Source organism: Suncus etruscus, chromosome 6 (genome assembly GCF_024139225.1).
Source record: "Suncus etruscus isolate mSunEtr1 chromosome 6, mSunEtr1.pri.cur, whole genome shotgun sequence".
Classification (NCBI taxonomy): domain Eukaryota; kingdom Metazoa; phylum Chordata; class Mammalia; order Eulipotyphla; family Soricidae; genus Suncus; species Suncus etruscus.
In genome coordinates this window covers 52,389,357-52,415,982 of record NC_064853.1, presented here as the reverse complement: position 1 = coordinate 52,415,982, position 26,626 = coordinate 52,389,357, and the positions used below count along the sequence as shown (strand labels likewise).

General features: G+C 41.1%; 1 protein-coding gene across 1 annotated transcript in view; it reads left to right on the top strand.

Annotated features, from left to right (window-relative positions):
• CLIC4 (chloride intracellular channel 4) overlaps positions 1-26,626 on the top strand; it is a 71,097-nt gene that overhangs the window by 21,321 nt on the left and 23,150 nt on the right. The window contains exons 2-3 of the mRNA XM_049775011.1: positions 18,247-18,356; positions 25,045-25,170. Of these exons, the coding sequence (XP_049630968.1) occupies positions 18,247-18,356; positions 25,045-25,170 (236 nt within the window). The remainder of the gene's footprint in view (positions 1-18,246; positions 18,357-25,044; positions 25,171-26,626) is intronic.

The window sequence follows — 26,626 nt, the reverse complement described above, 5'->3', positions numbered from 1 at the left end:
TTGTATGTAGGAACCCTAAATTTAGTCCCAGGTACTGCATTATTTACCAAATACTCTGGGAGCAATTCCTAACACAATTGGATGTGGCTCCAAAACCACATCACACCAGAAAAAAGTCAACAATCCTCCATATATAGCAAATGGAAGAAATTAAATTTGTATGTAAAGAATTGCTGTTTAGGGGCCAGAGAGATAGCATGGAGGTAAGGCGTTTACCTTTCATGCAAAAGGTCATCTGTTCGAATCCCGGCGTCCCATATGGTCCCCCGTGCCTGCCAGGAGCGATTTCTGAGCACGGAGTCAGGAAAAACCCCTGAGCACTGCCGGGTATGACCCAAAAACCACACACACACACAAAAAAAGAATTGCTGTTTATATCTTTTGAGGGACTATTTGTTAGTTTCTTTATTTGTGAACACTGTTGTCATTTTCCTATCATCACGTCTTTATTTTAAAAAAAATAGTTTTTGGCTGGGGCCGGAGAGATAGCACAGCAGTAGGGCCTTTGCCTTACATGCAGAAGGACGGTGGTTTGAATCCCGGCATCCCATATGGTCCTCTGAGCCTGCTAGGTGCGATTTCTGAGTCAGGAGTAGCCCCTGAATGCTGCCCGATGTGACCCAAAGTCCAAAAAAAAAAAAAAAGTTTAGTTTTTGGGCTGGAGAGATAACACAGCGGCAGTGTGTTTGCCTTGCCTGTCAAGAGCGATTTCTGAGTGCAGAGCCAGGAGTAACCCCTGAGCACCACTGGGTGTTTTTTTTTTTTTTGGGGGGGGGTCACACCCAGCAGTGTTCAGGGCTTTTTCCTGGTTCTGCACTCAGGGATTACTCCTGGCAGGCTAGGGTGACCATATGGGATGCCCAGGATTGAATGTGGCTTGGGGGACATTATGGGATGCCTGGAATCAAACCCTGTTCTGTCTCGGGTCAGCTTCTTGCAAGGCTAACGTCCTGCCACTGTGCTATCGCTCCAGAACATTAAGGAACTTGCAAGTGTGCTACTACTCTTAGAGAAGAATGATGTGCCTTTGTGGCTATCATATTGGAAATATTTTGTAATTCAACTAATTCTTTTGTTTTGTTTTGTTTTGGGGCCACCCAGCAGCTCCCAAGGGTTTACTCCTGGGGCTGTGCTCAGAAATCCCTCCTAGTAGGCTCTGGGGACCATAAAGAATGCCAGGATCCAGCCCAGGTCTGTCCTGGTCAGCCGCAACCGCTGTGCTATCACTCGGGCCCCTGGAATACAACTAATCTATAAACGTTTTGCTTGATGTATTCTTTGAAATGTTTCAGTATGAAACCCAGTGCTTTCCAAAGTTCAGTTAATATGAGTTCTGGGACCTTCTTGCTCTCTGCCATGCAGTTGTGTGCTTGAAATACTCTGCTCACCTGACTGACTCTTTGTAAGCATGTTTTTCAAGGCTAGAATGCGAATTTCATTATATTAGAGGTTCTTTATCTTGTTTTGTTTTTGGGCCACACCCAGTGCTTCTCAGGGGTTTCTCCTGGCTCTGCAGTCAGTAATCACTCCTGACAGGCTCCTGAACCAAATGGGAAGCCATGATTGAACCTGGGTCATTTGAATGCAAGGAAAACGCCCTACCTGTTGTGCTATCACTCCACCCTGAATCTTTATCTATCAAGCCTCATTTTATAGAAGAGTATTCATTGAATATTTATTTGTGTTAGGCTTTTTTTTTTTTTTGGGCCACACCCGGTAACGCTCAGGGGTTACTCCTGGCTATACGCTCAGAAGTTGCTCCTGGCTTGGGGGACCATATGGGACGCCGGGGGATCGAACCGCCGTCCGTCTCCTAGGCTAGGGCAGGTAAGGCAGGCACCTTACCTCCAGCGCCACCGCCCGGCCCCTGTGTTAGGCTTTTAAGGGATAGAGTACTAAATATGCTTCTTGTGTCCTGTTTGCCTTGCCTCACAGTAAAATGCCAGAGATAAAGATAGTATTTAATTATTGAACTTGAGACATGTAATTTGGGTTTTATGCCTAGTTGCTCACAAGATAGTCATTGATCTAAACTTCGTAATAGATTGGTTTAGAGGTCTAGAATCTTCAAATTATATAGCTGGAAGATCAAGTTCAAGTTGTTCTCATCTGTAAAGTGGGTGTGTTTCTTAGAAGTGATACCCAACCTAAGCAGGTGTTTTATTTTTTTTTATATTAGAATTGTCTTGGTCTTTGGTATTTGAACTCAGAAAGTTAGTTTGAAATTTCAAGTCAGACCTAGATAATTACAAATAAAAAATATAGTAGGAAACAAATATATATTGAGACAATAATTAGATAGTTTACTGAGAAATAAAAGATTTCAACGGGGCCGGAGAGATAGCACAGCGGTAAGGTGTTTGCCTTTCATGCAGAAGGATGGGGTGGTTCAAATCCTGGCATCCCGGGCCCGGAGAGATAGCTCAGCGGCGTTTGCCTTGCAAGCAGCCGATCCAGGACCAAAGGTGGTTGGTTCGAATCCCGGTGTTCCATATGGTCCCCCGTGCCTGCCAGGAGCTATTTCTGAGCAGACAGCCAGGAGTAACCCCTGAGCACCGCCGGGTGTGGCCCAAAAACCAAATCCTGGCATCCCATATGGTCACCTGAGCCTGCTGAGCATAGAGCCAGGAGTAGCCCCTGAATGCTGATGGGTGTAACCCAAAAACAAAATAACAAAAAACGATTTCAAGAGTGAGTTTTGTGACCAGAAATAATATATTATGTTTTTCAAATGAATATTTCTAAAAGAAAAGATTTTGCTTATCGTATCGGAGAACTATTCTAAATTTGAGTTTGCTGTTATCATATGTAAGATACTTGTACATTAAATCGTAAGTTAAAGAAAAGCAGTGATTTAAACATGCCCCCCCCCCTTTTTTTTTGGTTTTTGGCCTTGTATGTGACCAAACCAAAAAATAAAGTAGGAAGTATTTGGTGGAGAATTAAAAAACTTTTGGGGGGAGGGGCTAATACCTGCTCTTGCTCAGGGGTTACTCCTGGCTTTGCACTCAGAAATCACTTCTGGCAAGCTCAGACCATATAGGATGTCAGAATTCGAACTGTGGTTTGTCCTGTGCTGACTGCTCCAGCCCCGAGAATTTAAATTTTTTAAAAATAGATAAATTGGGGCCCGGAGAGATAGCACAGTGGTGTTTGCCTTGCAAGCAGCCAACCCAGGACCAAAGGTGGTTGGTTCGAATCCTGGTGTCCCATATGGTCCCCCATGCCTGCCAGGAGCTATTTCTGAGCAGACAGCCAGGAGTAATCCCTGAGCTGGGTGTGGCCCCAAAACAAACAAACAAACAGATAAATTGGAATTTTTCCTGCACTGCAGAATTATTGGAATTTCTAGGTAAAGTTGTTTACTTGACCTGGAAACTTTTGATTTTAGGGGAGAAATTGCTCTCTATTTAAAGTTAGTTAACTGCCTGTGCAGGAGTGATAGCATAGAGGTAGGGCGTTTACTTTGCACTCCGGTGACCTGAGAATGACCTGGGCTCGATTCCCTGCATCCCATATGGTCCCCCAAGCCTGCCAGGAGTGATTTCTAAGCACAGAGCCAGGAGTAACCCCTGAGCGCTGCTGGGTGTGACCCCAAAATAAAAAAAAAAGAGAGAAAGAAAGAAAGAGATGTTAGTTAACTGCCATATACAAAAAAAACAAAAAAGGAAAAAGGTAATTTTTGACTGTTTTCTTTCATATCTATGATTCTGCATATAGTTTTTACTAGAATGTATATTTCTTTTTTTTTTTTTTTTTTTTTTTTTTTTTGGGTTTTTTTTGGGTCTCACCCGGCAGTTGCTCAGGAGTTACTCCTGGCTCCATGCTCAGAAGTTGCTCCTAGCAAGCACGGGGGACCATATGGGACGCCGGGATTCGAACCGATTACCTTCTGCATGAGAGGCAAACGCCTTACCTCCATGCTATCTCTCCGGCCCTAGAATGTATATTTCTTAACTGCCCTAAGGAAAGGATAGTTGCTGGATTTGGACTTGCATAAGAATCCTGTGGACTGTGTCCCTCCCCCAAAGTATTTATTTTTTTTGCTGATAAACAGAAGTAGACTCTGCCCTTTGGTTAGATGACAGTAAAAGAAAGAGGGTTCCAGGAAAATATCTTGAGATATTTTTGGTTGTGAAAATAATTGCAAAGGGCACATGCTACTTTTTTCTTAAATAAAATAAACATGAGTTACTATATACACATTAGTTTTCTGTTTTACTGACATTATTTACATATCATTTACTTAGTTTTTGTATTTTTTGTTTTTGGGTCACATCTGCAGCGCTCAGGGATTACTCCTGGCTTTATGCTCAGAGATCGCTCCTGGCAGGCTCAGGGGGACCATATGGGATGCCGGGATTCGAACCACCATCCTTCTGCATGCAAGGCAAACGCCTTACCTCCACGCTATCTCTCCAGCCCCCATTTACTTAGTCTTTAAACTGAAAAATCCCTCCATTTAACATTTTTGAGCATTTCCTTGTTTTAATTTCAGTACTTTAAGGAAGATGTTATTCCATATTTTTTTACTTCAAGATGTCTACTTCCTTGTTTTGTCTCTGTATACCACAGATGAGTGAGATCAAGTATTTGCCCTTCTCCTTCCAACTTATTTCATGTGGGTACTTGTTTGTATATATGTACCCCCCCTTGCCAATTTAGCTCTACTGATACATATGCTATGTTCATTAGTTTTCTACTGTAAACTAGATCATCAATAAATCATACTGGAGAGAGATTACAAGGATTAAGTACATGCCTTGCACAAGGCCAACTTTATTTTTGCATGGTCCTCCAAGTATAACCTGGTGCAGCCCTCGTGGCCCTTGAGCTCCATTAAATATGACCTAGGTTGGGGTCAGAGAGATAGCACAGTGGTAGGGCATTTGTCTTACATATAGCCAATCCAGGATGGATGGTGGTTCGAATCCCAGCATCCCATATGGCTCCCCATGCTTGCCAGGAGCGATTTCTGAGCGCAAAGCCAGGAGTTAGCCCCTGAGTGCAGCTAGGTGTGACCCAAAAACAAAAACAAAAACCCAAAATAAAAAGATCTAGGTTGGATAGGAGAGATAGCACAGTGGTAAGGCGTTTGCCTTAGATGCAAAAGTGTTAGGTAATCCCTAACACTGTAGAGCCCAAGCAGCCAGGATCTCCTGATTACTACTTGGAAGGATTAAAAAAAAAAAAAAAAAGTCTAATGAATGCCTCCTTAGGAGACACAAACTTATTTCATATTGCTTGTCGGTGAGGTGGCGCTAGAGATAAGGTGTCTGCCTTGCAAGCGCTAGCCAAGGAAGGACAGCGGTTCGATCCCCTGGTGTCTCATATGGTCCCCCCAAGCCAGGGGCAATTTCTGAGCGCTTAGCCAGGAGTAACCCCTGAGCATCAAACAGGTGTGGCCCGAAAAACAAAACAAAAAAAAATCCCAAAACAACAAAATGACCAGGGGCTGGAGCAGTGGCGCAATCGATGTGGGATTTGCCTTGCATGCTAACCTATGACAGACCACAATTCAGCCCCCCACCATCCCAGTTCCATATGGTCTCCCAAGCCAGGAATGATTTCTGAGTGCATAAGCCAAGAGTAACCTGAGTGTCACCTGGTGTTGCCCAAAAAGCAAAAACAAACAAAAACCCCCCACAATAAATGGCCAATGGAATTAGTGGGAAAAAATATGAGAAAATTAATTTGTGAAAATTTTTGTCTCACAATGGGATTATTACAGTTATTTTCTGGGGCCAGAGCAGTAGGGCATTTGCCTTGCATGCGGTCACTCTGGGGTGGACCCAGTTCAATCCTAGCATCCCATATGGTCCCCCAGCCTGCCAGGAACAATTTCTGAGTGAAGAGCCATTAGTAACCCTCGGGTGCCAGTGGTTGTGGCCCCAAATCTCCCCCACCAAAAAAGTTATTTTTTGAGGACTTATTGAACCCTCTGTTGCTAGTTGAACTTTCTGTGTTATTGTTTTTGTTTATTGAATTTATTTTTTTCTACTCTACTTCCCTATCTAATTTGCTGTGGAATTTAGAGGTGTCTGGCTAGCGCTACAGGAGCTGTAGAACTGGTTCAGTTTTTTGGTTTGGTGTCTCTTGGAATTAGTTGTAAAGATGAGTTTCTTATATGTTTGATTCTGGAGTGTGAGTGTGAGACTTCAGCGGTATCGGGGATAAAGGGGGAAGCTGCCTGTCCCAACTCCTGGTTCTGCTCTCAGCAATTGCTCCTGGCGGCTCGGGGGAACCATATGGTATATGGGAGTTGAACCTGGGTCCTTCCCCGGGTCGGCCGTGTGCAAGGCAAGTGCCCTACTTCTGTGCTATCTCTCTGTTTCCCCAGAAATTACTCGTGGCAGCTCTGGAGACCATATGGGATGTTGGGGATTGAACCAGGATCTGTCCCGGGTTTGTCCAGTGCAAGGCACATAACTACTGTTATGCCATTGCTCCAGCCCCAAGGATTTTGGTGAAGTAGGTTTAGTCTCCATTTTACAAATTTGTAGTAACATGCACATTGTCACACAGGTGCTATATAGAAGAACCCATGTATCACACAGGCAGTCTGTGTCCTGAGCCTTGCTGTTCACCATTTGTTCAATGATTTATTTCTATACAGAAAGTATTTGATAAATGTTAAATAAATCAATAAGTTGGTCTCTTTGTAACTCTCAAACTCTTAACTTTGTTCTAGAAAGTCTTTCATGATCAACCCTGGCCAGTATTATTTGTCTCATCCTTCAGTCACTCTCTGTGGCTGAGTTCTCATTCTTTAGTTTTGAGAAATCTTTTATTGTTGTATTAAACATTAATAATAGAGTCCTAGGTGGTGCGTGGAGTTGGCCTGTCGCCTGTGCCCTTTAGGCAAGCGGGTCTGAGGGTATCAGGATAACGGCAAGGAAATGACCCACAGCCAGTCAGTAGAATTCAGGAGACATGCAGCTTTATTATAAGGCCCTAATCACCACGTGCATATCTCACATGACCTCTAAGCTAAACAGCCTATTTCCTGTTCCTGCATCTATCTTCTCTCATCTCCCCATGGTGTGTCTTCCTTGCTCAGTTTCTCTTGCTTAGTCTCCCTCCCCCACTTCCCCAGGCAACCCCATAAAATACCAACCAGACCCCTCCCAGCTTTGGGAGGGTCTCCCTCTGCAGGTGAGATAGCCAGGAAGTTGGGGGAAGGGTAACATTTTATGACCACCTTATTATCTAAAGTAGATGCTGTTTGTCATTTCTTAGTACTTTGCTTTCCTTTAAAAGGCACTTAATGCAGTTTATAATTTTTAACTACATAAACTTGTGTTTCTTTATAAAAATCTCAATTTTGTAAGTTCAGATTCCCCTTCCCCCCATGCTTTCCACTGTGTCTTGGGGGGCTTCTTCTGGTGATAGTGACTAACCAAATCAGACAGTTCAGTGCCCTCCAGTGCTGTCTATACCCAGCAGTTCTCCAGTGTGTGCTGGAGTCATGACTTTGACTCTGAGCTATCACCTAGACCTCATAAGGTCAATTTTTTTTTTTTTTTTGGTTTTTGGGCCACACCCTGTGACGCCCAGGGGTTACTCCTGGCTATGAGCTCAGAAGTTGCTCCTGGCTTCTTGGGGGACCATATGGGACGCCGGGGGAGCCGGGGGATCGAACCGCGGTCCGTCCTAGGCTAGCGCAGGCAAGGCAGGCACCTTACCCCTAGCGCCACCGCCCGGCCCCATCATAAGGTCAAATTTAAAGAATCATTCATATTTGCTTTCCCAGGACCAGTCACATTTCTTAGGGTATCAGTCTTTGGTGTATATGTGTTGACTGTTAAATATATTGATCTGGACCATAAGAATGAAATAGTATATAAGATATTCTATGGGAGACCATATTTTGTAAGAATTGTACTGGCTTGGTATGGAAGGCAAATACTTTAACCCCCTGCACTATCTTCTGTCTTTGAGATTTTAATTCTAATATATTCTTTATTTCTAAATTATTAATATTTTACTTAAAGACTACAGGGAATACAAAGGCAAGACCATTTATTTGTTCATTCGTGTAGTCTCTAATGGTTAGTTTAATTCCTTACATGGCTGATGTATGTATATTTAATTCTGAAAAACTAATTTTTATCTACCCCTAGAGATAATAGTATGATAAAAGTAAGCTACCAGTTTACAGTAAGTTACAGACAAGATATAAGAATAGAATTACGGGGATGGTGCAGTGGTGCAAGGAGTAAGGCCTCTGCCTTGCCTGCACTAGCCTAGGATAGACCTCGGTTTTATCTCCCTGTGTCCGCTATGGTCCCCCAAGCAAGGAGTGATTTCTGAGTGCATAGCCAGGAGTAACCCCTGAGCATCACTGGCTGTGGCCCAAAATCCAAAAACGAGAGAGAGAGAGAGAATGAATAGAATTAGTTTTATCTTTTAACATCTTATTACATTTGCATACATTTTCCTTTCCTCCTAAATACTTAAGCTTATATTCCCCAAGACTAGGCATATGACTTCCATTAACAGCAATAGAGTTGTACAGCTTCAGTAGGTCACTGTGCATCTCCCTTAACTTCTCCTTTCTAGAAAACCAAGATCCAGGGTCTGGAGCGATAGCACTGCAGTAGGGTATTGGCTTTGCACGTGGCCATCTCAGGACGGACACCGGTTTCAATCCTGGCTTCCCATATGGTTCTCCGAACCTGCCAGAGGTGATTTCTGAGAACAGAGCCAGGAGTAATCTCTGAGCATTGCTGGGTGTAGCCCCAAAACAACAAAACAAAACAAAACAAAAAACCAAGATCCAGAGAGAAAAAGTGATTTGTTGATGGTACTTCTAAGTGGAAAATCTAGTCTTTTTTGCAAGTCAAGAATTATTTTCTTTTTCCTGGGGCCTGAGAGATAGCATGGAGGTAAGGCATTTACCTTTCATGCAGAAGGTCATCGGGATTCCCGGCAACCCATATGGTCCCCCATGCCTGCCAGGAGCAATTTCTGAGCACGGAGCCAGGAAAAAACCCTGAGCACTGCTGGGTGTGACCCAAAAACCACCAAAAAAAAAAAAAAAAAAAGAATTATTTTCTTTTTCTTTTCTCCTAACAAGTTAACTTATGAATATAATACAGCTATAAAAACTTTAATTTCTCTATAACCATTTCATACTACAAAAAAGGATTTGATGTGCAAAAAGACTGGGTAACTGTACTTGTTACTTTTGTTCATCTTTTTTTTTTTTTTTTTTTTGGTTTTTGGGTCACACCCGGCGGTGCTCAGGGGTTACTCCTGGCTGTCTGCTCAGAAATAGCTCCTGGCAGGCACGGGGGACCATATGGGACACCGGGATTCGAACCAACCACCTTTGGTCCTGGATTGGCTGCTTGCAAGGCAAACACCGCTGTGCTATCTCTCCGGGCCCACTTTTGTTCATCTTAAGGCAGTTAAGAGTAATTATATTGTTTTTACTTTTTAAACAATCTTATTATTATTATTATTATTATTGTTTTTTTGGGCCACACCCATTTGATGCTCAGGGGTTACTCCTGGCTAAGCGCTCAGAAATCGCCCCTGGCTTGGATGGACCATATGGGACGCCGGGGGATCGAACTGCGGTCCTTCCTTGGCTAGCGCTTGCAAGGCAGACACCTTGCCTCTAGAGCAACCTCACCGGCCCTGTTTTTTACTTTTTAAAAGAGAATTGCCTTTGGGGGTGCAGAGGAATAGCGCAGCAGTAGGGCATTTGCCTTACATGCTGCTAACTTAGAAATGATTTCTGAGAGCAAAGCAGGAGTAACCCCTGAACTTCACTGGGTGTGGCCCCAAACAAACAAACAAACAAACAAACAAAACCAACCAACCAAACAATCAAAAAGAGAATTGTCTTTGCTTTGCAGTTTGTGTGGAATAAAAATGTCTTTGAGAGCCGATATTTACTCCTTTAAGGATCTTTAGGTCATTTGGTTTAAGTCTTGATCTGGCCAAGTTTAAGGTAAGTTAGGGTGGTATTCCTTTAAAGTGGGGGAGTAGATGGTTATTTACTGGACTTGACTTGCAAACGGTGACCAGGTTGCTGGCCTACAAAGAGCAGAGTCCAAAGAGCAGGCATCCTGAGGAATTAAAAGTTTAACCATGGACTAAACTTCTTTTCTGTCTGTATTTTTGGGCATGTTTTCTCTATGTCAGTTTTTCTAAAATATGGCGGCTGACTAGATTCATTAGAATTAGAATTGTTTGTTAAAATTTTCAGGTTCCAGGCATGGAGATAGTACAGTGGCTTAGGTGCTTGTCTGTATGTGGCTGACCTCGGTTCAGTTCTGGCGCACTGCCAGGAGTGAGTGAGCTAGAATGCAGAGCTCTGAATTCAATAGGGAGAGTCTCCAAACAGCAAGTCAGGTTCCTTAGTCCCAGGACAGGCACTTGGATTTCTGGAGGGAGATACCTATTACCTAGACCCATTTCTTTAAATCCATTTCTTTCTGGAATTTTATGTATCTCGAGATTTAAGAATTGTGCTCCTGTTACATTTTCTTTTTTCTTTTGTTTTGTTTTTGGGTCACACCCAGAAGAGCTCAGGGGTTATTATTATTATTATTATTGTTGTTTTTTTGGGCCACACCCATTTGATGTAGATCCTGGCTCTATGCTCTATGCTCCTGGCAGGCTCTGGGGACCATATGGGATGCCGGATTCAAACCACCGTCCTCCTGCATGAAAGGCAAACGCCTTACCTACATGCTATCTCTCGGCCCCAATCCTGTTACATTTTCATCTTCAGAACTCTTTCACACTCATTTTACAACTTGTGTCTTACTTGATTTTCATAAATTTAGGGTGAAAAGATTTTTGTTTGCTTTTAAAAATTTAAAATCAAAGATTTCAAAGACTATGAAAGAGCTTATAATGAATAATACCTTCCCTATTATTAGGTTTTTCTAAGCCTTTTAACATGTTAATTCATTTCTCCCCAGCAATCATTGCACCCTTTTTTATAGAAAAGAAAAATAGACCCCGATTAAATTGCTTTTGGTTTTTTTTTTTTTTTTTTTTTTTTTTGGCCACACCCTGTGAGGCTCAGGGGTTACTCCTGGCTATGCGCTCAGAAGTTGCTCCTGGCTTCTTGGGGGACCATATGGGACGCCGGGGGATCGAACCGCGGTCCGTCCTAGGTTAGCGCAGGCAAGGCAGGCACCTTACCTCCAGCGCCACCACCCGGCCCCCCGATTAAATTGCTTTTCCAAAGTCAGAGTTAAGAACCTCTGGAGTTGTCTGAAGTCTGACTCCTAAACACTATTCTCTGCTTAGTATATAAAGATTAACCAAGTCAATACATGTCAGAAACTTGCTTTGGGAGAGTAGAGAATTCTTTTTCATTGAAGCAAAAAGATTTCATTATGAACTCTTGCTTTTGGGCCACACCCTTCGGTGCTTGGGACCTCCTCTCAAATCTGTGTTTAGGGTTTTGGTGGGGGAAGAGGTTTCTGTTAGTACTTGGGGTCTTATACCAGGGATTGAGCCAGGATCCACTGCATACAAAGCAAGCCTCTTAATTCACTGCCCTCTGTGTAAACTCTTTAATTGATTTTTTTTGTTTTATTGTTTGTTTGTTTTTGGGCCACACCATGATGCTCAGGGGCACTCGTGGCTAAACATTCAGAAATTGCTCCTGGCTTGAGGGGACCACATGGGACGCTGGGGATCAAACCAGGTCCATCCTGGGTCAGCCATGTGCAAGGCAAACGCCCTACCACTGCACTATCGCTCTGGCCCAATTGATTTTTTTTTTTTTAAGGTGGATAGTAGATAGGGACCTGAGACTTGGGCCTCACACATATAAGACAAGTGATCTACTGCTGAGTTTTGTTCTCAGTTTGCTTCATGTAAATTCTTGGAACAGTTTGTAGTTTCCTCCAGGCCTGGAAATAGATTCCCCATAGTTTCAAACTAATCAGTTCCTCTCTGTAATTGTATAGATACTTAATTGGAAGGTAGATTTTTGTGCATTGGTGTTAACTGAAGAAACTTAAGTCTTTTCCATATTCTGGTACTAATGCTCTTATTTTATATAGGTAGAACTTGTGATATGGTCATTCTTTTACTATATTTTCTCTGTTCTTATTAATTATATTTGTGACTAATTATGGCCAGGAAGCAGTGATGCATTCTGCATGACCAGAGATTTTTTTGACTTAAAAAAAGGATATCTTGAATGGGACTATAGCTCAGTGGTAGAGCACTATTAAAATTTCACATACTATTTTTATTAAGGCATGGAACTATAATATATGTCATTTGAAAGAACATTATCTAGAAGATTTGTAGATTTTCCCCCCCCTCTCATTTCCTGAAATAATAATGTAAGAATTTAAAAACTAAGCACTTGAACTGAAGAACTATTGCTAGCACTTGAGTTGTGTGTCTGAAGTATCTGTAAAGTCAGGTAGCATTTACAAAACTCTTACCATGTGTCACCAGGAACTGTGTGTTCCCTGTGTTACTTGATTTCCCAAATAGGAAATGTAGGAAGTCGAGTTTACACTGTTAAGTAATTTACTGAAAATTGCACAACAATTAGGTAGTGAAGTCAGGATTCAAATCCAGGTAGGTCTGAATCTAAACCATATTGTTTACCATGTACTCTGCAGAAGGATAATAGTTTATTAAAGCTTTAGATTCAAAAATCATGGTTCTAGAAAAATTTCTAAAGAAATAGAAGACGGGATGTATTTCATTTATTGTTTTGTTTTGTGACTTTTTTTTTTGTGGTTTTTGGGTCACACCCGGCAGTGCTCAGGGGTAAGTTACTCCTGGCTCCATGCCCAGAAATTGCTCCTGGCAGGCACGGGGACCATATGGGACGCCGGGATTTGAACCAATGATCTTCTGCATGAAAGGCAAACGTCTTACCTCCATGCTTTCTCTCCGGCCCCCGTTTTGTGACTTTTAAATTAATTTATATCAAAGGTTATTTGAGACGGATATACTTAAGGTAAATGAGATCTTACAATTTTTAAGTTCATTCTTTTGGTCACACATTTTCTTCTTTGTCTACACTTTCCTTAGAAAGTGTCAAGGAAAATGATTTAATGGTCAGGAATTCATTGTTACCTTTAGATCCCAGCTCCTCTCTTTATTCCCCATGTCATCACCATCCCTAACCTCCAGTTCCATAAACACTGGAATAAGGAGAAATGAAGTTAAAGCTCTTCTTGGGTGATTTACACTCTGACTATTCTAAAAACTGATTAATCTAGGTTTTCTAAGTGAGCAATTCCTTAACCATGGTTTAGTAAAACATTAAAGTATTTATGGCATCTACTACTGAACCCTGCTCTGCAATGCAGGAGTTAATCCAGCAGTTTCTGTTGAAATACTGCTATTAAGCAATTCAAGAATTACAACAGAGTTCTGGAGGGAGTAATGTGAAGAACAGAGAGTGTATGAGAGAACTCCTGATAGCAAATTAGACAAAACTACCCTTTAATAAAAGCAAAACCAAAATGAGTGCTAAAGCTCATTTAAAAAAAAAAAAAACTTTATTGATTGATTGGTTTTTGGGCCACATCTGGCCGGCGCTCAGGGGTTACTCCTGGCTCTGCACTCAGAAATCACCCCTGGCAGGCCGGGAGCCCACATGGGATGCTGGGAATGAAGCACGTCCCTCTCAGGTTGGCCACATGCAAGGCAAACGCCCCACTGCTGTGCTATCTCTCTGGCACTTAAAGCTCATTCTTTATCTGGAAATGGTAGTTGTGTCCACCCCCTGTCCCGAAGTCACAAGATTAAGGTTTTTTGCTTTATAATTTTTTAATTATTATTATTTTTGGATCATACATGGTGACACTCAGGTTACTCCTGGCTCTGAACTTAGGAATCATTCCTGGTAGTGCACACGGAATTACATGGGATGCTGGGCATAGAACCCAGGTTAGCAAGCTCCCTACCCACTTGCTATCGCTTGAGCCATTCCTTTTTTTTTTGTTTTTTGTTTTTTTTTGTGGTTTTTGGGTCACACCCAGCAGTGCTCAGGGGTTACTCCTGGCTCCATGCTCAGAAATTGCTCCTGGCAGGCACGGGGGACCATATGGGACGCCGGGATGAGCCATTCCTTTTTAAATAATTTTAAAGAAAATATTATATACATTGTATTTTTTGCTATGTAAATTCATAATTTAAAAACTATGTAGGAGCTGGAGTTATAGTATATCAGGTAGAGTGCTTGCCTTGCATTTGGCTGACCCTGGATTCCATTCTTAGCATCCCATATGGACTCCTGAGCCTGTGAAGAGTAATTTCTGAGTTCAAAGCCAGGAGTAACCTGAGTGTTGCAAGGTATAGCCCTAAATGAAAACAAATATATGTACCAAAGTAAAGTGTTGCCTAGTAGATGTATATTTATAACCTATACTTATAAATTTTATTTTTGCACTCTACCTTTTTTGGTCTATACTCTGTAGTGCTCAGGGTTTACTTCTGATCCTGCATTTAGGGCTCCCCCCTGGCAGATTTAGTAAACTCTTCTTGTTTACTGTCCATTCTGTTACATTGGTTTGTTCCTATAGAAATGACAGCATTAAATAAATGAAATTGTCCAGAAATTCAAAGCAATATTGCTGCTACTATGACTTTTAGGGCCATGTACTCAGCTGTTAGCCCTCCTGGAAGAAGGCTCTGAGTGTGTTTGTGTTTCTGGGCCACACCCAGGGCTGTGTGTGTGTGTGTGTGTGTGTGTGTGTGTGTGTGTGTGTGTGTGTGTGTGTGTGTGTGTGGCAGGCTCTTGGGACCATATGGGATGCTGGGAATCGAATCTAGGTTCGTCTGGGGTTGGCCGCGTGCAAGGCAAATGCTGTGCTATCACTCAGGCTCCTGCCCTCTTCCTGAGATGGCTAGCTTTTTTTTCTCCCTTTTTTCTGTTTCTGGGCCACACCCATTGATGCTCAGGGGTTACTCCTGGCTATGCGCTCAGAAATCACTCCTGGCTTGGGGGACCATATGGGATGCCGGGGAATTGAACCTTGGTCTGTCCTAGGCTAGCGCTTGCAAGGCAGACGCCTTACCTCTAGCACCACGGCTCTGGCCCCAGATGGCTAGCTTTCTGTTTCGTGGGTCTGTGAACCTATGATATTTCATGGCTTGGTTTGCATCTCATTCAAGAAAAAAGTAATTGTGAAATTGGCCTGGTGACTGTATTAAAAATCTTACTTTTTTTTTTAACTTTTACAATATTTCTGGGGTTTTGGACCACTCCTAGTGATAGTATTGCTCAGGGGTTACTTTTGGCTCTGCACTCTGGGATCACTTGCTGTAAATTCAGGGAGCCATATGTGGTGTGTTGGGGATAGGGCCTGGGTTGGCTATGTGGAAGACAAACGCCTTTCTTGCTGTTCTATTGCTCTGGCCCATAGAATTTTTAGGCTTTTTTATTCCTCCCTCATTAGGGACCCAGACTGTGAGTGGTGAGTACTTTGGCAAGTGCAAGGCACTGGGGATGAAGCTCATGACATCATACTTGCCCTGGCTGGATCTTAAATAATGGAACTATCTTCTGGGCCCTTTCTCTGTAATGAGCGCTCACAGCATGGCTGTCAGGATTAACTCAAGGCTTGAGAGTAGCACCCGGAGTTTCAACTCTTGAAACAGTTTATGTCACTGAGCTATCTTCTAGGTCCCCTAGGCTATTGTTCTTGTTATTATTTGAAGGGAGTTTGAGTCTCACGTGATGGTTCTTGGGGAATATTCCTGGCTGTATGCTCAGGAGTAACCCTTGACGCTTCTTCGGGCACCATGTGGTGCCAGAGATTTGAACCAGGTCTATAGCATGCAAAGCAAGTATTTTACCTCCTGTACTCTTTTTTTTTTTTTTTTTCTTCCCTGCTCTGGTTATTCGCAGTCATACTAATTGTAAAAACTAGCATTTTTTTTTTTTTGTGGTGATTTTTGGGTCACACCCGGCAGTATTCAGGGGTTATTCCTGGCTCCACGCTCAGAAATTGCTCCTGGCAGGCATGGGGGACCAAATGGGACGTCAGGATTCGAACTGATGACCTCCTGCATGAAAGGCAAACGCCTTACCTTCATACTATCTCTCCGGCCCCAGCAGTATTTTTTTTTTTTAAATGATAGCCCTGAATCATCACTGACTCTGTATGATTTTTGTAGGGACACTGATCTGACCAAATTTCAAACTTCAGGTATGCTGGTTTGGGGGCTGATATCACCAGGGCTTTTTGGAGCTAGTGCAGGCACCTCCCGCAATTCCCCATCTTTCTATCTTCCTTCTTCCCAGAAGCTTGGCAGTGTGGCTGTGCTCAGGAGCTATTCCTACCTCTACATTGAGGAATCACTCCTGGTGGGGACTAGATGCAAGACCTAACTCCACTGGACTTGAACCCCTTCTTTAGGAGGTAAATTATAGAGGTTGCAGCATTAGAAATTAGCTTCTGATTAGAAATTAGTAAGGTTAATGGGGCCGGAGTGATAGTACAGCAGTAGGGAGTTTGCCTTGCACACAGCTGATCCAGGGCAGATAGTTGTTTGAATCCTGGTGTTCCTTGTGGTCCCCCAAGCCAGAAGCGATTTCTGAGCGTATAGCCAGGAGTCCCCCTGAGTGTTACTGAGTATGGCCCAAAAACCAAAAACCAAAACCAAAACCAAAACCAAAACCAAAAAAAAAAAAAAGTTCACTCTAGCTACAATTTTTGTGTGTGTATTATTTGTTACTGAGAGAGTGAGTGTGTGTGTGTGTGTGTGTAAAACCTTATTGTAACTTTCTTAGGCTGTTTAGGATAGAGTTCTGGGATCTTGTGTGTCCTTATTTTTTGTTGGTTGTAGTGTATAAGTTAGGTAATTTTATTTTGATTATGTTTGTTCTCTGGGCCATACCTGATGATGCTCGGGTTGCTCCTGGGTCAGCTCTCAGGAATCTCCTCTTCTTACAGAACTGACAGGCCATATTGTGGGGGGCGGGATACTGGGGATATAACCCAGGTTGGCTGCATGCAAGGCAAGCATCTTACCCGGTAACTATCTCTTTGGTCCCAAATCAGGTAACTTTTTATATTCTCCCAGATTTCTATTAATTTAGTAGGAATTAATGACTTCAATAATATATAATGAAGCCTTTTATTGAAATGATTCCTGATTTTCTGGGAATTGCTTGAAGATAATGAGTAGTACTTTTATTAACATTTCTGAGTGATTGTGATTACTTGTTGGAAGTTAATTTCTGGTACCTTTCTGATCATATGGTAAAGAGGCACAGTGCTGCTCCCTGACAAGCTCTTTTTATCCTATACATGGCTCTCTAGACTCATCTTGGTTCTTTACTCCCTTCATTTAAAAAATAGGATAGGATATCAAAAAAAAAAAAAAAAAAAAAAAGGATATCAGGTCATATTAATAGCACAACAGGAAGGGCATTTACCTTGTACATGGTCAACCCAGGTTTAATCCCTAGCATCCCATATGATCCCCTGAGTGGTTTCTGAGTGCAAAGCCAGGAATAACCCTTGAGCGCTGCTGGTGTGACCCAAAAATAAAATAAACAAACAAACAAAAAACAAAAGAAAAGAGAAAGTTAGATATGATAAATTAAATATTTGGGCCAATTTGATATTTAGGAAATTCTTCCTCATTATTGAACTCAAGGAAGTCAACAGCGTCGTTCATTATGATTACAAATAGCTTATTATGAAGCTAGCTTTTGTTATTCTCTTGTACCCCGAAGGAATATAAGAAGCAGGATATGGGCTTTTTATGATATTTTTAATAAGTGGGAATGAGGCTGGTAATTACTAAACTCTTCATATCTCCACGGTTCCATTTTTGTTTCCTCATAGAAAAAGAAGAATTTAAAGTTCATAAACCCCAAAATTGACATTGTTTTTACCCTGAGACAAGAGTACATATGCCTGGTAGGGAGTGATTATGCCATATTTATTAGTTCAGTGTGATAGCCACTAATGATATGTAGTTATTTAAATTTACATTTTAAAGAACTAAATAAAGTAAAATATTTATTTTGATCAAATTAGCCACTTTTTGTTATTAGATCTGTGTCACAGAGGTTAGGGCAATAAAATTTATATCATTGAAGAAAATACTTGGGGATACTGATGTACTCTTTTTAAAGACAAAAGGCAAATGAAGCAACAAAATATTAAATATTTAGATTTTTATTTGTATTTCTACAGTGCAACCTTTTTCATTTTCTTAACATCCTTGAATATTCAAAACAGCTTTATTCTTCTGACCATGTATTTGATTTTTGTTTTTCAGGCTGGCAGTGATGGTGAAAGCATAGGAAACTGCCCCTTTTCCCAGAGACTCTTCATGATCCTTTGGCTCAAAGGAGTTGTTTTTAGCGTCACAACTGTTGATCTGAAAAGGTAAGGCTTTGTTTGCTGTTTGGGATCAACTTAAATAAATTCTTGATGACCCTCTTTTTATTCCTTACTTTGATCTCTAAAGGAAATTATGTTCACCTGATTTATGTACAAGTTTAACTTATGAGTCAGGATTCTATAATGTCAGTAAGTTGCCTGTGACCATTCAGTCTCTTAAAAACTAATTGAAAATTTAAGAGCAGCAACAATATCTTAAGCATTTCTGTGGATCAGGTGAAAATTTTTATTTTCTAGTTAAATATGGAACTACATTTTTTTGTTTTTGTTTTTTGCGTCAGACCAGTGATGCTCAGCGTTTACTCCTGTTTTTGTGCTTAGGGATCACTCCTGGTGGTGCTTGTAGGAACATATTCAGTGAACTTGGGCCAGCTACATGTAAGGCAAATGCTCATACCTACTGTACCTCTGTGGTCCCATAGTTAAACATGGAACCATAAATTTTTTTTTTTTGATTATTTTTTTTGTTATGGGGCTACTCCAGCAGAGGTCAGGGATTGCTTCTAGCTCTGTACTCAATTACTCTTGGCAGGCCTGGGGGGACATATGGGGATTGCTTCTAGCTCTGTACTCAATTACTCTTGGCAGGCCTGGGGGGGACATATGGGATGCTGGGGATTGAACCAGTGTCAGCTATGTGCAAGGCAAACACTTTATCTGCTGTGTTATTCTGGCCCAATAAAGAATTTGTAGGCAGATTATTTCTTAATATCATGTGCTAAAAATCGGATTTCATAATCTGGAAACTTAAAGACAGGAATGGGATTTTAGGAGACTGAAAAATGCTGTAGTCTATATAACTGAACATACTTTTCAGAATATAATAGGAGTTCTGTATGATAATGAAGTTTTCCATGTTTGGTATATAATAATAAAAAAAGTAGTAGCTTTTAGTCAGGGTCTTCAGTTCTTCCTTTGCAAGCCAGTCTCAGATAAATTCATACTTACCTTTTTTTTTCTCTTTTTACAAAAGCTTTAGAGTAGTTTTTTTTTTTTGCATTTTATTTTTTTTTTAATTTTTTATTTTTAATTATGAGAACAAAGATGCAAAGAAAAAGGACAAGGTAAAATTACAGTGGAAGGACAATCACCCATAAATAGAATTCTCAGTAGTCCCATTGCTGATATCTTAACTTTGAACTTTCAGCCAAAGAAAATTAAGAAAAATATAAAAGAACCCATGTACAATTACTTTGTCCCTCAAGTCCCCAGATTGTAGTACATAATATTTCTTAGCAGCACACAAAGCAAATCTTAAAGACATAAAACTTAAGTAACTCCTTAAACATTGAAGGCAAAGTACTTTTTTACATTTCCATGCACGTGCATATTAGTTTAAGTTAACCTCAAAAGTTTAAGTGGGTTTTTTTTTTTTAAGGATTAGAGTCAAAGGAGCACAGTAAAAATGGTGTTAGAGTGGCAATTATGGTTTGCATAGGCCCACCAAAATATGAGGAACATGGAAAGGAAAAGCCTTGGCCTAAATACAAGGAGACCCTACCCCTGAAGTTTCCTGGCAAAAGACCAACTCTAGGCTCTAGGCAAACTAGTTTGTCCAATCCAGGTCATTGTCTGTAGTGCCAATACACTTTTATTTTTCACACAGTCTCTGTTGTTGGTATCATATTAATGTATTAAAGATCCTGGAATCTGCATATCCTATATTGCAGTCAGGATGGTGCAGAGTGTCCTCCCGTTTCACCTCACAATTAAAGGGCAATGCAGAGAACCCTGTCCTGTAAGCAGGTTGTTGTTGTTGTCAAGTCTTCTGAGTGTTAAGGGAAGTCTCTTTTGAGCAGGTCGATGTCAGAGCCATGGTAGTATCTTCCCGCTTTAGAGTAGTTTTATATAACTACATGAAATCAAGTATTTGTCAGTGGAAATGTGTTCCTCTTGACTCAAGAACATAGTTTTAAGCAACCAAATGAAGTATCCAGTAGTAAATAGGATATTGCTTGATGGATGATAAAGTTTATGCTGTGCACCCTAGTATCACATAGAGTTATCTGTGAGCTGTAATTTCATCCCTAGTTCTAAATTAGCATTCTTTATTCCTTGTGATCTTATATGAGAATTTGCAGGCTTAAAAATGTATTTATCACAGACTATCACTTATATGTGGTATGTAGAATAATTTCATGAAGAAATGCAGTGGACAGAATGGAAGTTGTCTTGAACACCCTTGGCCCCAAAGTATAACAAGGAGAAGGAAAGAAACTGAGCGGAGGAGGAGAAACACAAATGTGAAAGGATGGGGACCCGGGTCCAAGCAGTCTCAGGTGTATTGGTGAGGAAAAAAAAAAAAAAGAGAGAACAGAACTAAATTCTCAAGCCAAAGCAACAAAAATGGAATCAAGAGACCCAAACTTTAACAATCTAAACTTAAAATGGGCACATTATACTGGCAGGCTGGGGGGCAAGGGTGGTATGGGACACACTTAGGGAACATTGGTGGAAGGAAGTGGACACTGGTGGTGGGATTGGCCCTGATTCATTGTATGTCTGAAACCAACTCTGAAGAACTTTGTAACTCACAACGGTTTCAATAAAAAAAATATTAAAAAATGCATTTATTGAAAAAATGCCAAAAATAATCTAGGAACTTTTTAAACTGCTTGTGAATGTATAAACCTTGGGGGATAGTTAAAACTACTTCTTTAAGGGCCGGAGAGAGTGAATTACAGGTGTTAAAGTGCAGTGCATGCTGCTGACCCTGTTCCCCTCCCCTCCCCGAAGTTTTTGTAGCATTTTTAATGCCCAATCTCATGTTTATTCTTTTTTTTTATATTAATAATTTTTATTTTGACCAAAGTGGATTACAAATCATTCACAGTAATATTTCAGGGACATAGTGACATTGAATCAGGGGCATTCCCACTACCAATGTTGTCCTCCCTCCACCCCTGACCCTGGTTTGATATCTGGCACCACATGGTTCCCCCAGTATGGCCAGGTTGTAATAAAAAAATTAAAAAACAGAAAACAAGGGGCCGGAGAGATAGCATGGAGGTAAGGCGTTTGCCTCTCATGCAGGAGGTCATTGGTTCGAATCCCGGCGTCCCATATATGGTCCTCCCGTGCCTGCCAGGAGCAATTTCTGAGCCTGGAGCCAGGAATAACCCCTGAGCACTGCCGGGTGTGACCCAAAAACCACAAAAAAAAAAAAAAAAAAAAAAAAAAACAGAAAACAAACAAACAAACAAAAAAACAAGTTCTTCTGAGAGCATTATTTCATGTTGGACAGAGCTGTTGTAAAAATGAACTTAAGCATGTATTCATTCCTCTATTACTGTTTTTTCCCTCCCTGCATGAAATCAAAGTTTCCCTATTAAAATTCTAAAAATAGACTAGCCCACCAGGCACACACCCTCACAATGTCTTAAAATACATGCATTCCTCAATGTCCGTTTTTGGCTTGGAGAAAGTGAGTTGACTGCCCTGTTTCTGAGAAGCCTTCTTTGAACAGCTCAATACAGTGCTTGATTGTATTACATAGCAGTAATAGTGCCATACATGATGGGAATTTGGTTCAGAGAAGGCATGCATAATAGCTATTTAAAAATACTCCCATTTCACTTTATATTCACAAACTTTAAAGGAATTTTGCCTGTGAGTTCCTTAGTGTTTGGAATTTCTTTTTTATGTTTAATAGCGAATATCCAATTAAAAAAAAGGGGGGGAGGGTCAGGTGAGGTGGCGCTAGAGGTAAGGTGTCTACCTTGCAAGCGCTAGCCAAGGAAGGACTGCGGTTCAATCCCCCAGCCCAGCGTCCCATATGGTCCCCCCAAGCCAGGGGCAATTTCTGAGCGCTTAGCCAGGAGTAACCCCTGAGCATCAAACGGGTGTGCGCCCCCCCCCCCCCCGAAAAAAAAAAGACATACAAAGTAAGATGAAAATATCAAAGGCCTGGGGCCCGGAGAGATAGCACAGCGGTGTTTGCCTTGCAAGCAGCCGATCCAGGACCAAAGGTGGTTGGTTCGAATCCCGGTGTCCCATATGGTCCCCCGTGCCTGCCAGGAGCTATTTCTGAGCAGACAGCCAGGAGTAACCCCTGAGCACCGCTGGGTGTGGCCCAAAAACCAAGCCTCCCCCCCCCCCAAAAAAAAAGAAAATATTTAAGGCCTGGACTCCTAATGAGAAAATACTGTCTTTCAAAAAATTTTATATTCCTAAAGTCAACGCTAGGGAACACTAGAAATGGGCACATACATATTTTTTTAGTTTTCTTTTTTATATCTACAGAATATGTTTTAAAAATACTTTTTAAGGGCAATTAGAAGTATATGAAAAAAAAAAAGTATATGAGTTGTACATCAAATTCCCTCCATTTTCAGCCTGTGGTCATCAATTTTTCCCTCACAGAGATGGTTGCACTTAGCTTTGCTCTTTATCTTTCCAGAACTTTCCAATAATTTTACACTGTTGTAAGTATATGCAGTTTTTTTTTTTAATTTAAAGATTCTTTTTTTTTTTGGTTTTTGGGCCACACCCAGTAACGCTCAGGGGTTACTCCTGGCTATGCGCTCAGAAGTTGCTCCTGGCTTGGGGGACCATATGGGACACCGGGGGATCGAACCGCGGTCCGTCCAAGGCTAGCGCTGGCAAGGCAGGCACCTTACCTTTAGCGCCACCGCCCGGTCCCTAATTTAAAGATTCTTAAAAAATGAATAATCTTGGGGCCTGAGCGATGGCACAAAATGGTAAGGCGTCTGCCTTGCATGCGCTAGCCTAGGATGGATCGTGATTTGACTCCCCCAGCATCCCATATGGTCCCCCAAGCCAGGAGTGATTTCTGAGTGCATAGCCAGGAGTAACCTCTGAGCATCACTGGGTGAGGCCAGGAAAAAAAAGAAAAGAAAAGAATATAGTCTTATAAGGTTTCAAAGAGAAGGCAACCCGGGGCAACCCAAAACCCTGAATACTGGTTCTACTAAAAATCTAGTACAAATATAATGTTCTAGGGCTAGAAAGATAATATAGAGGTTAAAGCACTTGTCTTGCACATGGCTGACTTGGGTTTGGTCCCTAGCACCACATTTGGTCACCACATTAACTCTATTAGTGAACCTTAAGTACACACACTACACACACAACACACATACACTCTACACACACACACACACACACACACACACACACACACACACACACACACACACACGAATTTTCCACTGGGTATGGCCCCAACCCTTCACAAAGTACCTCTCACAGTTTACTCTTACTTTAAAAGCTCTAAAGAGAACTTTTGAAAACTATGAGAAAAATGTCAATTTTACAATGCTTATTTTCTTTGCTCTCCCTGATAATTGTATAATTTCTCTATAGAAATGACTGATTCTAGACAAATCCATGGAGAACAGTAGAACTCCCCTTAAGAACCATTTAGAAACCCACTCTAGGCTTAGAAAAAATGAGCGTTATATGACATTTCTTTTTGTAAAAACACATTAATTCCTGGTTTTGGCACCATGTGTGACACTTTCTTTTTGGCTCTCAGTTGGACTTAATAACTATGCTGGTGGTATTCATGTACTTTGTGAGGTTTAGAACAGTCTCCTGTTGTGTGCCTGCCGTTGCCTTTAATTCTAAATCAAAATTTTTGGGTTCTTGTTACACTTGTATTAAAGAATTCTTAGATTAAAATAAAAAGTGCCCAAGAATCCAAAAGTTGAAATTTCAGTATCTATTTGAGCAAGAGCACTTTTTTATTTTTAATTTTATTTATTTACTTATTTTTTTGTTTTGGGGCCACAATCGGTGATCAGGGGTCCCTTACTCCTGGTTCTCCTCTCCAAAAGCACTTCTGGTGTGCTTGGACGACCATAGGGATGCGGGAAATAGAACCTGGGTTGGTCATGTGCAAGGCAAATGCCCTCCCTACCTGCTGTGTTATCAAACCCTGGCAAGGCTATATGCTCTACTGCTGAGCTCGATCCTGGGTCTACAAGAGATAGATTTCTCTCAGTCTCTTACCTCTGTCCTTTCCTTGCAGGGGTCTCAAACTCAATTTACCTGGGGGCCACAGGAGGCAAAGTTGTGATCCTTGAGTGATCCTTGAGTGCAAAGTCAGTAGTAGGCCTTGAATAGTGGGGGGTGTGACCCAAACAACTAAAACAAAACAAAACAAAAAAAGATTCCTCTAGGGCAGGGCCACAAAATGTTGTATGGAGGGCCGTTTGCGGCGAGTTTGAGACCGCTGCTACAGCCATTTCTCATGAGCTTCTCAGTTATTTGGAGTGACCAAGTGATTTTTAATTTTCTTTTATTAAAAGAAAAACCTCTGAGCCGGAGAGATAGCACAATGGTAGGGCGGGTTGCCTTGCACATGGCTGACTCAGAACAGACCCGAGTTTGATTTTTGGCATCCTTTATGGTCCCCCAAGCCTGTCAGGAGAGATTTCTGAGTGCAGAGCCAGAAGTAACCCCTGAGTGCCACTGGGTGTGGCCCCAAAACCAAACAAACAAACAAAAAGCCTCTAATTAGATATATCATAAAAAAAAATATATATATATATATATTTTTTTTTACTAGAGTAGTATTGTAGTATCTTATTTAGTGGAAAAAATAGTACGTTATTTTTTATCATGCTAACATACTTTAAACTTTAGGATCGCTTCGAGAATTTATGAGTCTTGTCTTCTCAGTAAAAATAACCACTATTTTACTTAACAGGAAGCCTGCAGACTTACAGAACTTGGCTCCAGGGACCCACCCGCCATTTATAACTTTCAACAATGAAGTCAAAACGGATGTAAATAAGATTGAAGAATTTCTTGAAGAAGTCTTATGCCCTCCCAAGTAAGTATCAAAGAAAATAGCATAAAAAAGAAAAAGAATGTAAATAACTGCATGCTTTTAAAGCTTTGTCTAACTGTTCCACAGACTATTCTCTTGGTGTAAGTTAAATTCTTACAAGAAATTAAGTTAAAATGATTGTCTTTTCTCCCTATTCATTATAATTAGTGCTACATAGATGCTAGAAATGGTTTCTAGCTAAAGTCAATAAGCCATACTCAAAAGAGTAGGATTTTGGCTAAACAAGAGTGTATGGTGCAAGTAGGTTTGGGACTTGTGTAATAGGCTATTTGAGGGTTTTGAGTCTCAAATAGATATTTTGGGAGAAGAGATGGGGAAAGACAGATTTAAACTGAATTAACTAGAAAACCTTCACAGTAGTGTAGTACGTCAGTCTATTGGGGGTTTCCTATCAGGGCCTTTTAAAGGTAACTTTCCAAAGCTATTGCCCAATTTTTTAGACTGTTTCCTTGGGATCCAGTTTTTCTTCTATATTTCCTTGAGGTATTTTAGTTTGCTAATCTTGCTCAGGGATTGTTTTAAATTACTCAACTATTTCTTAAAATATGAGGTACAGCTGAGGAATAAAAGATAATATATATTTTAATAATTGATATACTAATAATTGATATACTGCAATATTTACTGCAATCTTAGCATGGGTTTAAAGCGTTACTAGTTTCTTTTAGACTTCCAGTTTTATTATCCTGAAAGTGAAAATGTTTCTTTTCTTTTGGTACATGCCTTTTTTGTTTGTTTTGTTTTCTTTGGGCCACACCCAGTGACGCTTAGGGGTTACTTCTGACTGCATATCTGGCAGGCTCGGGGACCACATGGGATGCCAGGAATCGAACCCAGGTCTGCTAGTTTGGCATGTGTAAGGCAAACTCACTATTGCTGTGTTATCGCTTCGGCCCCTGGTATATGCTTTTTTTGTTAGTTACCTTGATTATTTTGCTCTGTATCTAGATAAATATTCTAGGAATGTCATTATTTCATTTTATAAGTAGTTAAATAGAACAAAGCCCCACGAATACAGTAGTGAATAAAACCTTTTTTGCTCTCAGGAAAATATTAAAATGGATGGAGAGGTGTTTATAATGTGAGAAAAAGAATGAAATCAGGAAAGATATTTTTTGGTTTTATTTTTGGGGGGGGGTCACACTCGGTGTTGCTCAGGGGTTACTCCTGGCTGTCTGCTCAGAAGTAGCTCCTGGCAGGCACGGGGGACCATATGGGACACCGGGATTCGAAACAACCACCTTTGGTCCTAGATCGGCTGCTTTCAAGGCAAACGCCGCTGTGCTATCTCTCCGGGCCCATTTTTGTTTTTGTTTTTTTGTTTTTTTTTTTTTTAGGAAAGATATTTTTATTTATTTTTTTGAGGTGGGTATGGGAAGTTGGTCCATGTTCAGCAGTGCTCAGGATTCTTTGCTTGGTGGTTGCTTGGGGTACTCAG